Here is a 16,243-nt window from a genome sequence, read left to right as displayed (position 1 = left end):
GATAGATAGATAGATAGATAGATAGATAGATAGATAGATAGATAGATAGAACTAAGGAAAGAGGGATTAAAGGAAGGAAGAAATGAGAAGATAACACCAGATGTCAGCCTCTGATCTCCATATGCAATGAGCACACCCTTCACACACATGTTAACATGTACAGTGCATACAAGACACCAGAAAGACAAATTTTCATTTCTAGTATCATGAGTCATCCAGGAGATAATTGGATCAGTTATAGAGAAGACAATGACTCCTCTCCTTCAGAAATTCTACCTTGCTAGCATTTAAGACACATATTCCCTCCCCCAACCCCACAGGTAGAATTAGCTGGTGCTTCCTTGGAACTGTTGGAAACATAAACTGAACATACAGAGAGAATCACATGATTACATCTTTGTAATTTCAGAGATTTGGTCCTTCCAGATGGTAACCGTGTCAGCGCTTTCTCTGTAGCTAGTACAGCCATTGCTGCTGCTCAGTGGTCATCCACTCAGGTAAGAGTGAGATGAAGGGTCTTTTTACTTAAGATGACTTTTCTTGGGGTGCTCAGAATAGATGGTTGCAGGAATGTTTTTAGGGATTACGTTCTGATATCTTTATTCTACTGAATTTATCTTTGATTTTTTTTTTTTTTCTTTTGGTATTTTGTAGTCTCAAAGTGGTGAAGGAGGCAGTGTTGACTACAGTTATATGCAGCCAGGCCAAGATGGCTATGCACAGTACACTCAGGTAGGTGAACTTGGCTAGCATTCAACTCCTGTTCTACAGACTGTCTAAAACAGCAGGTCTAACCGGTGGATTTCCCTCAGTACTCTCAGGATTACCAACAATTTTATCAGCAACAAGCTGGAGGACTGGAATCTGAGGCATCGTCTACATCAGGTAATAAGCTTCTTCGCTGTTTTGCTTCTGTTGAAGTAACTATGGTTGAGGAAATATTAACTATACCCGAAGCTCCTTCCTTGCAAGTCAGTTCCTTGCAAGACTTGAGACAGCACGTTGAGGACTGTCCTCATTTGCCAGAAGGGCTAGTAAAAGTTATTGTGAATACTGAGACTCAATATAAGTTCCTAGAGACCATGCTTTATTCTTGGAATTTAACTGAGTGTTCAAAACTCCATGTTGAATTTTGAGTGACCACAGAAGTTCAGGTATATGACCCTATAGCAGCACTCAGACACCCACCAGAAGAGCCATAATAAGATGGCTTTGGGCTGCGTGCTGATGGCATATCTATAGTCTTAGCACTCTGGAAATAGGCAGGCAGTTCTCTCATGAGTTCGAGGCCAGCCTTGTCTGTATAGCAAGTGCAGAGCCTACATAGTGAAACTCTGAGGGTGGGAACCAGGGCTTTGGGGCTGGTTTAGTTTGTAAAGTGCTTGTGTGGCATACATGAAGCCTGGATTAAATCCCCAGCAGTGCATAAAACCAGGAGTAGTTGCACATTCCTTTAGTCTTAGTGAGTAGAAGGTGGAGATAGGAAGATCAGAAGGTTAAGGTTATCCTTAGCTGCATAGCAAGTTCCAAGTTAGCCTGATCTCCATGATACTTTGTCTTAGAAAAAAGTCCTTGAGGCCAGGCAGTGGTGGCTTACTCGGGAGGCAGGTGCAGGCAGATAGATCGCTGAGTTTAAGGCCAAGACAGGCTCCAAAGCTACACAGAAAGAAACCTTGTCTTAAAACCAAAAAAAAAAAAAAAAGGAAAGGAAAAAAATTATCTGATTTAGCTTTTCTTCCAGGACTGTAAAAGTCTTTTTTAATCAAGGAAGACATTTTTTAAAAATACTTTTATGGTTTATTTAACTTTATTTTATGTGCATTAGTGTGAAGGTGTCAGATCCCCTGCAACTGGATCTTCAGACAGTTGTGAGTTGACATGTGGGTACTGGGAATTGAACCCGGGTCCTCTGGAAGATCAATCAGTGCTCTTAACCACTGAGCCATCTCTCCAGCCCCCGACTATAAAAGTCTAAGAGTCAGATCTTTTCTCAGCACAGAGCAGATACATATCTTTGCTTCTTTTCCTCTCTTAGCCATAATATAGAATGTAAAACTTTGTATATCTTACTCTAGTAGAATTTTAAGCAGCTGCCCAAAAGGGGTCCTTTGTGGGGATTAGGTTAAGAACTCTGACATACAGAGCCAGACATGGGGTTATATGCCTGTAGCAGCAGCACTAGAGAGGCGGAGGCAGGAGGATCACTACAAGGTTGAAGGCATCCTGCTCTACATAACACGACCTCAGAAAACAAACAAAACACACACTAAATTGACACAGGCCGGTGTGATATTTGTAATTCCAGGCAGAGGGTTCTTGAGTTTAATTCACCATTCAACTACATAGCAAAATCCTGCCTCCAAAAAAAAAGAAAGGAGCAGCTTACAAAGTGAGGGCTGAAATGAATGTTGCCCTGTAGTTAAACTGTCCTTTAGCTCTCCCTAACCCTTTTGTTTGTCATCAGGCACAGCAGTGACTACCACCTCATCGGCTGTAGTGTCCCAGAGTCCCCAACTATATAATCAGACCTCCAATCCACCTGGCTCTCCGGTAATCTTTGTTCTTAAATACAAAATTGCTGGTTTTGTTGCTATGTAAACATTACCCTTTCCTGGTATGTGAACCAGGATTGACTAATTACATACATTTCACCTAATTATTAGGTTTTTTAAAGTTATTATATTTATATGCATGTATTTTAAATATAAAGACCCTAGCAAGGCATATTTATACTTTGTAAATTCTTCAGCTTGACCTTTAGAAAGTTGTCAGCATGTCTCTTGCTATAGAACTGCCCTAGTTCCTTGCTGCAGTCTGTCTATCAGGGGAGTCCTTCCTCCTGGATGATTGCAGTGACTTAGTTCTCTTAAAAGGCTTTACAGTTGAAATTATATTGAAGCTAATGTTCTTTCCAGACTGAGGAAGCACAGCCTAGCACTAGCACAAGTACACAGGCCCCAGCTGCTTCCCCTACTGGTGTAGTTCCTGGTACCAAATATGGTAAGCCAAACCTCATGGGACTATTAACAGTTGGAAGGTCCTAATTGTTGCCTTTGTTGTTAATAAAGTTCCTCTCCCTTTGAAATGGGTATCAGAGGGACATTGGGAATGTGAAGAAAGAATGTTGAGGCCTGCTGTAGCTCACTGGCTTAGAGATTGACATACGGTTTCTTACCTTGAATGACTGCCTGGGATTTGTTTTTGCAGCGGTGCCTGACACATCTACTTATCAATATGATGAATCTTCAGGATATTATTATGATCCTACAACAGGGCTCTACTATGACCCTAACTCACAAGTAAGTACTATTTCCCTCTTCACTATCACTAGGAAAAACTTGGTCTCACTTAATACCTTTATGGGACCGAGAAGAAACCTTTTTTTTTTTTTCAAAGATTTATTTATTATATATATATTGTTATGTCTGCATATATGCCTACTCACCAGAAGAGAGCACTAGACCTCATCACAGGTGGTTGTGAGCCACCATGTGGTTGCTTGGAATTGAACTCAGGACCTGGAAGAACAGTCTGAAGCCAGTGCTCTTAACCTCTGAGCCATCTCTCCAGCCCGAGAAGAAACTTTTTTTTTTTTTTTTTTTTTTGTTTTTTTTTCTTTTTTTTTTTTTTTTTTTTTGTTTTTCGAGACAGGGTTTCTCTGTGGCTTTGGAGCCTGTCCTGGAACTAGCTCTGTAGACCAGGCTGGTCTCGAACTCACAGAGATCCACCTGCCTCTGCCTCCCGAGTGCTGGGATTAAAGGCGTGCGCCACCATCGCCGGGCGAGAAGAAACATTTTCTACAGGAGAGTATATGACCCAGATAGTTATAGGGTTTTGTTTCTTTCGAAATTTTGAGCTATCAGGACTTTAAATATGAATCAATTTCTTTTTGTTCTTTTGGTTTTTGGGTTTTTTTTTTAATTTTCGAGACAGGGTTTCTCCGTAGCTTTTTTTGGTTCCGGTCCTGGAACTAGCTCTTGGCTGGCCTTGAACTCAAAGAGATCCGCCTGCCTCTGCCTCCGGAGTGCTAGGATTAAAGGCGTGCACCACCACCGCCCGGCAGTTTTTGGTTTTTTTGAGACAGAGTTTCTCTGTTTAACAGCTGTCCTGGAACTCACTTTGTAGCCCAGACATCACCTGCCTTTTCTTCCCGAGTGCTGGGATTAAAAGCATGCATCACTACAGCCTGGATAATCACTAATTTCTTTCCTTTTTTTAATTATTTATTTTTATTTTATATCATTGGTGTTTTGCCTTCATGTATGTCTGTGTAAGGGTGTTGGATCCTTTGGAAATGGAATTATAGGCAGTTGTAAGATGCCATGTAGGTGCTAGGAATTGAACCCAGGTCCTCTGAAAGAGTAGTCAGTGCTCGTAACCGATGAGCCATCTCTCCAGCCCCTCATTAATTTCTTTATGACCACCAGTGCATACTTTTAATTTCAGGATTTCGGGATTTAAGATTAAAAAATGTTGAGAGACCAAGTGAGCTGCCTCATAGGATAAAAGTGTTGCCACGCAAGCCTGACCACCTGAGTTAGCGTCCCCTGATTGGCACACACGTGCCTCCATTCATGTGTTACATACATACATATTGTTGACAGTCCTAATAAAAATGTTTGAGATGGGCTAGAGAACGGGCTCAGTAGGAAACACGACTTGTTACTCTTGCACAAGACCTGGATTCAAGTTCCAACACTCAGGAGGCCAGAGGCAGCTGAATCTCTGTTAGTTTAAGGCCAGGCAGGGCTACACAGTGAAACCCTGTTTCAAAAAGCAAAAACAAACTACAGTATCAACATGTCAGCTCACAACTACTGATCATTCTAGATCCAGGAGATGTGATGCCCTCTTGTGGCCTCTATTGGTAACAGGCACAAACATGGAGCACATATATACATGCATTCAGGCAATATATTTTTGTTTGTTTGTTGTTGTTTCTTTGTAGCTTTAGAGCCTATCCTGGAACTAGTTCTTATAGACCAGGCTGCCCTCAAACTTACAGAGGTCTGCCTGCCTCTGCCTCCCAAGTGCTGGGATTAAAGGCGTGCGCCACCACTGCCTGGCTATAAAATATATTTTCAAAAGTTTTGAGATACAATATATATATATATTATATATATGTTATGTATATATATATACATAAAAGCATCTAAGTTGGGAATGAGTAGCTCTTTTAATTTTTGAGCTTTATGTGTGTTGTGTCTACTTTTATATCTGTTCCCCGCATGTGTGCAGTGTTCATGGAGGCTACAGTAGGGCATTGGATCCCCTAGAACTGGAGTTATAGATGCTGAGAATTGAACCTGGGACCCCTCAAAGAGTGGTCATTGCTCTTTGAGCCATTTATTTCTCCAGCCACCAGTATGCAACTCTTTAATGTTTAAATGGATATGTATCTGTATATATGCCACTAAGGACATTCCCCCATCAGCATCCACTATTATGATTCTATTTTTAGAGATCATTTTGTCAAAACAAGATTTTAAAAGCCAAGTAGTGGTGGAGCACTGCTTGAATCCCAGCTCTTGAGAGGCTGAGGCAGGTAAATCTCTGAGTTTAAGGACAGTCTGAATTCCAGGACAGCCAGGGCTAAACAGAGAAGCCCTGTCTCAAAAAAAACAAAACAATTTTGTGCCCAGGGCACAGCATGTTGGTGCATGCCTTTAATCCCAACAGTTGGGGACACAGAGTGGGTCTCTGAGTTTGACCCTGATTCTGATCTACATAGTGAGTTTCAGGTCAGCCAGGGGCTACAAAATAAGAATAAAGAATTGGAAAGCTAGAGTTCAGTACTTGGTAATCTTTCAGAGACACTGGTTTGATTCCCACCCAGCACATACCTGCAACTTCAGGTCCATCCAGGGGATCTGGAGCCTTTGTCAGACTCTAGGGACACTTAAATTCACATACAGACACATACACCTCCACACGGCAGCTCACAACTGTCTGTAACTCCAGTTCTAGGGAACCTGATAACCTCACACACACACATGCAGACAAAATACTAATGCTCATTTTTAAAGAGGAAATCTTTTTTTAAAAACCTAGCTAAAAGTTTTAAAGTCTTGTTTTCTGAGGGAGTTTTTCCCTCTCAGATGAAATAAAGTTCACCATTTTAATCAGAATATATAATTTGGTGGATTTTAATGTTACATTTTCATCATGCAATTGTCACTTTTAACTAATGTACAGAATATTTTACCATCTTAAATCACTCCGCTCCTCTGCACACCTGCGCCCCTGTGGCTCAGGCCCCAACCCTAGCTCCCCACTAAACCATGAATAGATATTTTTGCTTCTGAGTTTACCTGTTATAGATGTTTCTTAAAGATGGACAGACACATGGGGGCCTGGAGAGATGGCTCAGAGGTTAAGAGCATTGCCTGCTCTTCCGAAGGTCGTGAGTTCAATTCCCGGCAACCACATGGTGGCTCACACCATCTGGAATGAGGTCTGGTGCCTTCTTTTGGCCTGCAGACATACATACAGACAGAATATTGTATACATAATAAATAAATAAAAAAATATTAAAAAAAAAAGATGGACAGACACAGATACTATGTGGTCTTTGTGTTTAGTTTCTTCACTAGCATGCCTGTGCATCCTTAGGATGCAGAACGTCCCAGGACTGTTTTATTTTTGCTAGTGTATATAACTTTTAAGGAGAGGAAGCAACTTTTTTTTTTTTTTGGTTTTTCGAGACAGAGTTTCTCTGTAGCTTTGGAGCCTGTCCTGGAACTAGCTCTTGTAGACCAGGCTGGCCTCGAACTCACAGAGATCCGCCTGCCTCTGCCTCCCGAGTGCTGGGATTAAAGGCGTGCGCCACCACCGCCCCAGGAAGCAACTTTGACTCCATAAAAAATATTTATTACTGGGAACTGTATATATAGCATAGCAAAACAAGTACAGTTAGCAGGAAGTTGACTTTGAGTGCCTGTGGTATCTGAGAGCCAAGTGTGAAGAGTGTTGTGCTACCTGTCTATGTACCTAGTTTCTTCATAGCTCTTTGACTTCCCTCATTTGTTCAGTCTGATCATTTTATGGCAGGTCTCCCTAGTTCAGCCATAGATGTGACAGTCTGACAGTACCTTTCCCTACAAGAGACCTCACAGAGGAGCCAGCACATAGAGTAGGGAAAGACCCTTGCTGCCAGACCTGAAGACCTAGGACCCACATGGTAGAAGAAGAAAACTGACTCCTGCAAATTGTCTCTGACCTCTACACTTGATGTGAGCACCCAGACACACATATACACATGCACACTAAATATAATTTTAAGAAAGAAAAAGAAGGCCAGATATGGTAGCACACACATGTTCAGCAGAGGCTGGCAGATCTGTGATTTCAGAAGAGTAGCCTGATCTACATAGTGAGTTCCAAGACAGCCAGGACTACATAGGGTGACCCTGTCTCAAAACCAGACAAAAACAAATAAACTAGATGTGGCACATGCCTGTTACCCCAAATTTCTAAGCAAGACGATGTGGAGGTCAAGGTATCCTCTTCTACACATCAAGTATGAGCCCATCTACATGAGGTCCTATTTTTTTTTAAATTTTAGAGTTTTGTTTTATCATGGATTGTTTGCTTTCATGTATGTCACTTGTGTGCCTAGTAGTCACGCTGGAAGAGGCTAGATGAGGGGGTTGGATTCCCTGGAACTGAGTGCAGAGAATCAAACCCAGATCCTCTAGAATAGCAGCCTGTGTTCCTAACCATTGAGCCATTTCTCTACCTCCAAGATCCTGTATTTTAAAAGTAAAACCCTCTTAAATTCTTGTGAAGAAATCATATTCTGCTTTTCCTAGAAGTTTCATACTTTATCATTATTCTCAAGCATTCCAAGGTATACTATCAGTCCTTTCTGAACAGGAAATACGTGTCATTGGTCCTTGGTATATTTTATTTTGTTTTTGTTTGTTTGTTGGGTTTTTTTATTTGTTTTGTTTGCTTATATGTTTGAAATGAGAGTCTGCCCTAGGGGTTACTTTTGTAGTTAAGAATAAAATTCTGATCCTCCTGCCCATCTCCCAAATACTGGGATTACAAACAGGTTCCTGGACCAGATTTATTTGGGATTTTGTATTTTTGGGTTTTTTTTTTTTTAGATAGGTTCTCAGCTATGTAGCCTGAACTGACCTTGCATTTGCAGTCCTCCTGCCTAACCCTCTAGTGTGCTAGGGTTACAGACATACATTACTACTGACAATAATATTAATTTTTATCATAGCAAAATTTGAGGTATAGCCAGTGGTAGAACAGTTATCTAACATATTTAAGGCCTTAGGTTTAATCCCTAGCATCACAAAAATTTAGTCTGCAAATCTATCTATTCATTTACTTTCTTTTCTCTTGTAGTACTACTATAATTCTTTAACACAGCAATACTTGTACTGGGATGGAGAGAAGGAGACCTATGTGCCAGCTGCAGAGTCTAGCACTAACCAGCAGACGGGCCTGCCTTCTACAAAAGAGGGAAAGGAGAAGAAAGAAAAACCCAAAAGCAAAACAGCTCAACAGGTATGACCTATACAAGGAAACCATGATTCTTTCCTTAGAGGGTTGCATTGACTTAATTCTTCATTTTTGTCCTGATGGTTCAAGCCTGGAATCCCAGCAATCTGAGAATCTAACGCAAAGGCTCACAAGTTTAGGGCCAGTTGGGCACCATCTCTTCTCCCCGCAACCCCCAGTATGGGTACCTTAGTAAAACCCTGTTTCGAAGTTAAAGTAAAAGGAGTTGGTAATACAACTCAATGGTAGAGTACTTTTCTAGCATGTATTTTTGTGGCATTCAATCCACGAAAATCAAAAATTAGTTGGGCAGGAGATGTAGCCCAAAGTAGAATGCTTGTCTAGCTAGCATTTCAAGTACTGGGCTTGATATCCTGAAGAAGAACAAGAAAAATTTGCAAGGTCATAATTAGTTAAGGATGCATGATCCTGTCTTGATAATAATAAAACAGGAGCCAAGGAGATAGCTCTGTCCATAAAGTGCTTTGTGCATAAGCATGAGGACCTGAATACAATCCTCACAATGTATATATAAAAAGCCAGGCACAAAGAGATGGTTCATCTAAGCATACTACTCTTGTAGACTTTGATTCCCAGCAGTCATGTTGGGCATTTTACTGCTGTCTCTAACTCTGTCTCCAGGAAGGCTGACACCCTCTCCTGGTCTGCGGGCACTGCAGTCATATGCACAGACCCACACATATGAAATAAATTTTTAAAAGCAGTACTTTTTTATTTTACTTTTTTTTTTCTTTTGGGTTTTTTTTGTTTTTTTTTTTTTTTTTTTTTTTTTTGGGACAGGGTTTCTCTGTGGTTTTGGAGCCTGTCCTGGAACTAGCACTGTAGACCAGGCTGGTCTCGAACTCACAGAGATTTCTTTTGGTTTTTTGAGACAGGGTTTCTCTGTGTAGCTTTGGCTGTCCTGGAACTCACTCTGTAGACCAGGCTGGTCTCAAACTCCTAGAGATCCACCGGCCTCTGCCTCCCAAGTGATTAAAGGTGTGTGCCACCGTCACCTGACACGGTGCACATTTTCAGCCTCCTTCATCACATTTATTTGTGTTTGTGTGCTTGCTTGTATGTGGAGGTTAGAGACAATGTGAAGGGATCAATTCTCCTTGGCTCCTTCTCCAAAGGGTCTGTGCACCAAACTCAGGTTACCACTGAGTCAACCTGTGAGCCCAATAACATATTATTGTTGGCTTGTTTATTAAGTTACAGAGAAGTAAGTGCCTTTTGATGGTGTCTGTTGTTTAATGCTAGATTGCCAAAGACATGGAACGCTGGGCTAAGAGTCTAAATAAGCAGAAAGAAAATTTTAAAAACAGTTTTCAACCTGTTAATTCGTTGAGAGAAGAAGAACGGAGAGAATCTGCAGCAGCAGACGCTGGCTTCGCTCTCTTTGAGAAGAAGGTAATGGTAACAGAGGAATGGAATACTTCATAATGGGCACCTTTGTAACATTTGAAGCTTATGACTTGTTCTGCTTTCCAGGGTGCCTTAGCTGAAAGACAGCAACTCATCCCCGAAATGGTACGAAATGGAGATGAAGAAAATCCCCTTAAAGTAAGAAAGTACCACCTGTGTCTTAACTAAGTGTGTGGTTTATGTCTCAGTTTCAGTCTCTCCTACATCTTGCCTAATGCAATTCCTTCTTAAAATGGGGTGCTTTTCCCTGTCAGTGGGTATCTGGAGCAGCTTTGGCTTATAGAATCCATATTGAGGGCTTTGTGTTTTGTGCCTCAGATCAGGTGAGATGGACCGATGAATGAAGCCTGAATCCCTAAGCTAAGTAAATTGGCTTTTGTAGCATTTGTAAATAGAATTGTTAATGGTCTGGAAAGAAAATTAGGACAAAGCGGAAACGTACTTTCCTTGATAGATGCTGGTTTAGCTGGTCCATTACTCTGCTTTCTTGTTGTATTTAGATTTCTTATGCATGGTCAGTGGTTTAAAAACAGTCATCCAAGAACCCATTTCTTAGGCTCCAAAAGGGTTGGTACTAGAAGGCTGTTCCATACAGTTAATAAGATGTGGTTCACTACTAAAGGACAACACAGAGTAATGGAAATTCTCTCAAATTTTGGCACTGTTTTGTCTATGTAATTTCCAGTGACCCATTATCATTTTGTCCCCAGAGAGGTCTGGTTGCTGCTTACAGTGGTGATAGTGACAATGAGGAAGAGCTGGTAGAGAGACTTGAGAGTGAGGAAGAGAAACTAGCCGACTGGAAGAAGATGGCCTGCCTGCTCTGCCGGCGTCAGTTCCCAAACAAAGATGCCTTAGTCAGGCACCAGCAGCTCTCTGACCTACACAAGGTGGCCTTGCTTCTCAAAGCTTACAGGGGGGAGGGGGCAGCCAGGGAACAGGGAAGGAGGGGGTGGTGGGAGTATGACCCTGGTGAAGGGCCAGTACCTTCTGCTGTGTGGATATCTGGAGTTGTAGAGCATAGAGAAGCACTGTGTCTTCGCATGCCCTAGCTTTGGTTTGGGTGCTATGGTGTATTGATATTTGGCTAGAATACAAAACCAAGTACTAATGTCATGAGATTTCATATTAAAATGGTCTGAATTCTAAGTATGTCTGTTAACTCTTTTGTAATAGCAAAATATGGACATCTACCGAAGATCCAGGCTGAGCGAACAGGAATTGGAAGCCTTGGAGCTGAGGGAGAGGGAGGTAAATGAATGGATAGTGCACCACTAGGATGAAAATCCTGACGTATTTTTGTCTGTAGTACTTTCTGGTTTGTTGTTTGTTTAGATAGCATCTTGCTATGTTGACAGGCTGGCCCTGACCTCTTGGGCTCAAGCAATCAGTCCTCGTGCCTTAGTCTTCCAAATAGCTGAACTATAGGTATACAGCACCACAAGAGTATTTTGCTTTTATTTGTAGCAGTTAGTTCCAGGTTCCTAAGACATAGTGGAAAATGGCAAAAACACTTTGCCATTGCCACGTGAGGCAGTGATGGCACACGCCTTTAATACCAGCACTCAGGAGGTAGAGGCAGGTCTGTGAGTTTGAGGCCAGCCTGGTCTACAGAGTGAATTTCAGGACAGCCATGACTACACAGAGAAACCCTGTCTCAAAACCCAACCCAACCCACCTCCTCAAAAAAATGGTTTCGAAGTTTCTTACTCTGGATAATTCTGAGGTGTCTGTGCTCAAGGCTTTTCCTTTTCCCACTGATTATAGTGCCAGTTGTCCAGGATCTACTGGATGGGTTTCAGGGAACCTCTATAATACTTATCTGTTTCTGGAAGTAGACCTGTCCAAATGTTAACTGGAGATAGGCAATTCTGTCTTCATCTTTAGGACAGTAAACAAACAATGTGACCAAGAGTAGTAAAGAAAATAAAGGAATTTGGTCTGTAAGACTACATACGCTCCAAATTAAAGGATGCTTTAGGTTAACATCTGCATGTATAAGACTGTTGAAGAAAAAAAAGGGCTGAAGTAAAAATACTCCTCTCTTGCTTTTTCTTGTTTTCTATGTAGATGAAATACCGAGATCGAGCTGCAGAAAGACGTGAGAAGTATGGAATTCCAGAACCTCCAGAGCCCAAACGCAAGAAGCAGTTTGATGCTGGCACTGTGTATGTGATGAGCACCATTTTCCAGTTCATTAGCTGGGGCTCTGGCTGTTTTAAATAACTGTGTGTTTGCCACTGGCAGGAATTACGAGCAGCCCACCAAAGATGGCATTGACCACAGTAACATTGGCAACAAGATGCTGCAGGCCATGGGCTGGCGGGAAGGCTCAGGCTTAGGAAGAAAGTGTCAAGGCATCACAGCTCCCATTGAGGTACGTATAGACTCTGACATTTCTGGGTGCTGGGTTTGCATGCCTGCTGAATGTTAACTGGACAAAGGCACACCTTCCCTGAAAGCCCTTCCTTCCTCCTCATTGTTGTGTTTTTGAGAGGAAGTCATTGTTGCTTTGTTTTTGGTTTTGAAGATAGGGCCCCCCTATAGCCATGATTTTTCTGAAGTTCACTATGTAGACCAGGCTAGGATCAGACTCACAGAGCTTTACCTGCCTCTGCCTGGAAAGTACTGAAACTAAAGGCGTGTACCATAAGGCCTGGTGCCCTTGTTGTTTAAAAAAATTAAAATTTGAAAAAGAAAAATTGGAGAGATAGTTAATAACAGTTGAGAGTGTTGACTACTCTTGTAGAGAGGACCCAGGTTCAGTGCCCAGCAACTCACTTGGGCGTCTACAATCCCAGTTCTGAGTTTTTGATTCCCTCTTCTGGCCTTCACAGGCACTGCACATACATAGTGCACAGACATACATACAATCATAGTATTCATACACATAAAATAAAAATGAGTGTTTAAAATATATGTTAGGACCAATAGAATGGTCAGTAGGTAACTTAACATGGAAGCCTAGCAACTTGAGTTAAGTCCCCAGAACTTACATAAAAGTGGGAGACGGAGAGATGGCTCAGTGGTTAAGAGCACTGCTTGCTCTTCCAAAGGTCCTAAGTTCAATTCCCAGCAACCACATGGTGGCTCATGACCATCTGTAATGAGATCTGTGCCCTCTTCTGGCCTGCAGACATACATGCAGAATACTAAGAATACTGTATACATAATAAATAAATAAATTATTTTTTTTAAAAAAACTGGAAGGAGATAGCCATCTTTACAAAGTTCTCTGATATGTGTACCATGCCACATGCCCCCATACACAAACAAGCACAATTTTTTTTTTTAATTTTTAAAGAAAATTTAAGCTGATTACAGTGATACAGACATTAGTCAGGCTGAGACAGGAGAATCCCAAGGCTTATTATCTCTACCCACCCACCACCGGCACATGCCCATTTTAAATGTAGAAGAAATCACTAATTTGTCAGAGCCCAGGGTGAGACAGTTCTGGGTTCAGAGACTCAGACCCATTGACTATGATAGGAATTTGACCAGCAACTGCCCCTACAGTGCCCTGTTAGCACAGCTATTGTCACCTTTTTTTAATTTATGCAAGCTTGTCATATTAGCTTTGTCTATCCTCTTATAATTTGTGCCTGTAAGTACCTTTCCCAGGCCTCAGTAAAATGCTTTAGGGGCCTTACTAGGCATGAATATTCACTAAGTGGGCGTTGAAGGGTATGGGTAGGTTCATCTTCCTTGGCCACTTTTATTGCCCCAGTCCTTAAAACTATCCAGGTCCAGTGTTAGCAACCTTGTCTTCTCTTAGTGGGTGGTTCTGCTCAGTAGTGTGGGCAGGGTGAGAGGTGGGTGTATACTCTACCTACAAGCTACTAACAATCTTTTTGTTTCCCCAGGCTCAAGTCCGGCTAAAAGGAGCTGGCTTAGGAGCCAAAGGCAGTGCATATGGGTTGTCAGGTGCCGATTCCTACAAAGATGCTGTTCGGAAAGCCATGTTTGCCCGGTTCACTGAGATGGAGTGAGACGGGGGAAGCAATGATGAGCACAGGGAGCAAGCCATCTTCTCAATTTGCTCTTATTTTCCGTCTCTAAGAGCATGCCTTTTGCTATTAATAGTTTTAGGGTGAACCACTTCATTCTGCAGGGTTCTCCCACCTTGAAGGAGCTCCCTTATGTGGGTTATCTGGTAAACAGCCTTCCTTCCCACCTGAGGCTTTGTGAACAGAGGGGACAATGGGCTTTTTATACTTCAGTGTACATAGTGTAAATGTAATGTGTTTTACATGTTGTAGCCTATGTTGTTTCCCTCCTTCCTGGGGGCTTGAGAAGTTCTGAGTGGTTATCAACACCAAAGCCACCACTGTCATTTGTTGTTGTTATGTCTTGGCAATAGCCTTGTGTATATTTGTATATTATACATTTGTACAGAATTTTGGAAGATTTTCAGTCTAGCTGGCTCCTTTACAAAAGAAATACCTTCAAAAATGGGTTTCCTGTGTCTTTATTCTTAAGAGAATGGGTGGTAAAGGCTGTCTGAGCCAGTCACACCTGGTGGTTTCTTTGTGGGTTTTTTTTTGTTGTTGTTGTTTTTAAGATGGGTTATATAACCTAGGCTAGGCTTAAAGACTCAATATATAATAGCCCAGGCTGATGATACTTGGCAGTAGTCTTTTGTCTGCCTCTCCTTCCAGTTCCTAAACATGGGTGTGGGTGCTTCTGTTCTCAGTTTTCAGGTTCTAGACCTGCCAGGACAGGGAGCACATGACTACATAACTGCTCTGTCAAGTAGAATCTCCCTTCCTTCATTTTTATTTTTTAATTTTTAAAAGCAATTTTAGATTTATGTGTATTCATGTATATGTCTGTGCTTATGAGCTGCTTTGTGGGCACTGGCAGTCAAGCCTTGGTCCTGGGGAGAGCAGTGCCTTTACTACTACTGAACCATCTCCTGCTCCCTGTTGTTTATTTTCCGTCTTACAATGTAACCAGGCTAGCCTTGAACTTGAGGTCCTTCTGTCTCAGCCTTCAGAGTGCTGGGATTATGGGCATGACCCTCACTGTTTTGGCAGTAATTCAGTTAAAACTTACTCCTCCTCTGCTGGCATGAAGATACCAATGCCAACCCACACAGTTCTCACTTCCTGTTTTCCCAGATGCTAAGGAAAAGTGCTGGGCCTCATTATGGGGCTTTCTATTTTGGCAGATAAAATTTCATCCTTATCACTAGGACAAGAAACATTTTAGCCAAAAAGACTTTTGTGTTTTTTTGTTTGTTTTTCAAAACATGGTTTTTCTGTAGTCCTGTCTGCTCTGGAACTAGCTCTGTAGATCAAGCTGGCCTCAAACTCAGAGATCCTCCTTCTGCCTCCCAAATGCTGAGATTGAAGGCATGCACCACCATCGCCCACCATTCTTTGATTTTTTTTTTTTTTAATTCTACATGTATAGGTGTTCTGCCTGTATGCACCACAGTATGCCTGGAGCCTGTAGAGGCCAGAAGTTATGTCGGATTCCCTGGAATCTTCAATGTGATTATTAGGGTTCAAATCCAAGTCTAATGCAAGAGCAGCCAGCGTTCAATTGCTGAACTGTCTCCCAGCCCCCATTACTTGATTTTTTTCTTTTTTTATTTAGTTTTTGAGATGGTCTCTTTATGTATCCCTGGCTGTCTTGGAAATCCCTATGTAAACAAGGCTGGACTTGAACACAGAGATCCTGCTTCTGCCTTTCAAGTGCAGGAACTTTGGGTGTGCCACCACAGCTGGGATTAGTGCTGGCACAGCAATGTGAAACTTCTTTAACTCCACTGTGTTCAGGTGGGTATGGGCCTTCCACAGTTGGGATGGACCATAGAAAGGACTGAATAGGCCAGTCTCAGCCAGCCTAGTAGTGCTCTAGGGAGCTGTGTTGCAGCTTTCCTAGGCAAAAGTGAGATCAAATGCAAAACTCCCAAGTGTGGTCATACATGGCAACCTCTCAGAGGAGGCCACACATTCCCAACACTTGGGCACTGAATGTATCACCTGGACAAATGTCTCCCTAAGGGATGCATCAGTCCTACCTCAGGAAGTCTCTAGGGAGAGGCTAGTGCTTTCACCACCTGAGCAACAGTCATAAGCAGCCTCGTTAACTCTTGTCAGGCAGCGTGGATGGCTCTTCATGTGAGCACAGGTGGGGTGGGCTCTGGGAAGCTCCTAGTTAGCTGCACCCAAGTCACCAAAGCTTGGGAGGTAGTTTCTTCCCTGCAGAAGCCAGTCCTCCCTCAACCATCTCAAGCCTTAAGTTGATGGCCCATACCAACAGAAGCATATGAATCCTTTCTACACTG

The 16,243-nt window shown here is 42.1% G+C and overlaps 1 protein-coding gene across 3 annotated transcripts in view; it reads left to right on the top strand.

Annotated features, from left to right (window-relative positions):
* Rbm5 (RNA binding motif protein 5) overlaps positions 1–14,402 on the top strand; it is a 34,161-nt gene extending 19,759 nt beyond the window's left edge. For all 3 annotated transcript variants that reach the window (XM_005347865.3, XM_005347866.3, XM_013346534.2), the window contains exons 12-25: positions 410–497; positions 655–732; positions 813–885; positions 2,465–2,550; positions 2,916–3,000; positions 3,208–3,299; positions 8,362–8,523; positions 9,781–9,930; positions 10,012–10,083; positions 10,656–10,835; positions 11,122–11,196; positions 12,016–12,113; positions 12,193–12,322; positions 13,812–14,402. In XM_005347865.3, the coding sequence (XP_005347922.1) occupies positions 410–497; positions 655–732; positions 813–885; positions 2,465–2,550; positions 2,916–3,000; positions 3,208–3,299; positions 8,362–8,523; positions 9,781–9,930; positions 10,012–10,083; positions 10,656–10,835; positions 11,122–11,196; positions 12,016–12,113; positions 12,193–12,322; positions 13,812–13,937 (1,495 nt within the window). In that variant the 3' untranslated portion in view covers positions 13,938–14,402. The remainder of the gene's footprint in view (positions 1–409; positions 498–654; positions 733–812; positions 886–2,464; positions 2,551–2,915; positions 3,001–3,207; positions 3,300–8,361; positions 8,524–9,780; positions 9,931–10,011; positions 10,084–10,655; positions 10,836–11,121; positions 11,197–12,015; positions 12,114–12,192; positions 12,323–13,811) is intronic.
* The last annotated feature ends 1,841 nt before the right edge of the window (positions 14,403–16,243 follow it).

The sequence above is a fragment of the Microtus ochrogaster genome, chromosome 5 (genome assembly GCF_000317375.1).
Source record: "Microtus ochrogaster isolate Prairie Vole_2 chromosome 5, MicOch1.0, whole genome shotgun sequence".
NCBI lineage: Eukaryota > Metazoa > Chordata > Mammalia > Rodentia > Cricetidae > Microtus > Microtus ochrogaster.
The sequence above is the reverse complement of the archived record's forward strand: the minus strand, read 5'-3'. Positions and strand labels throughout refer to the sequence as shown.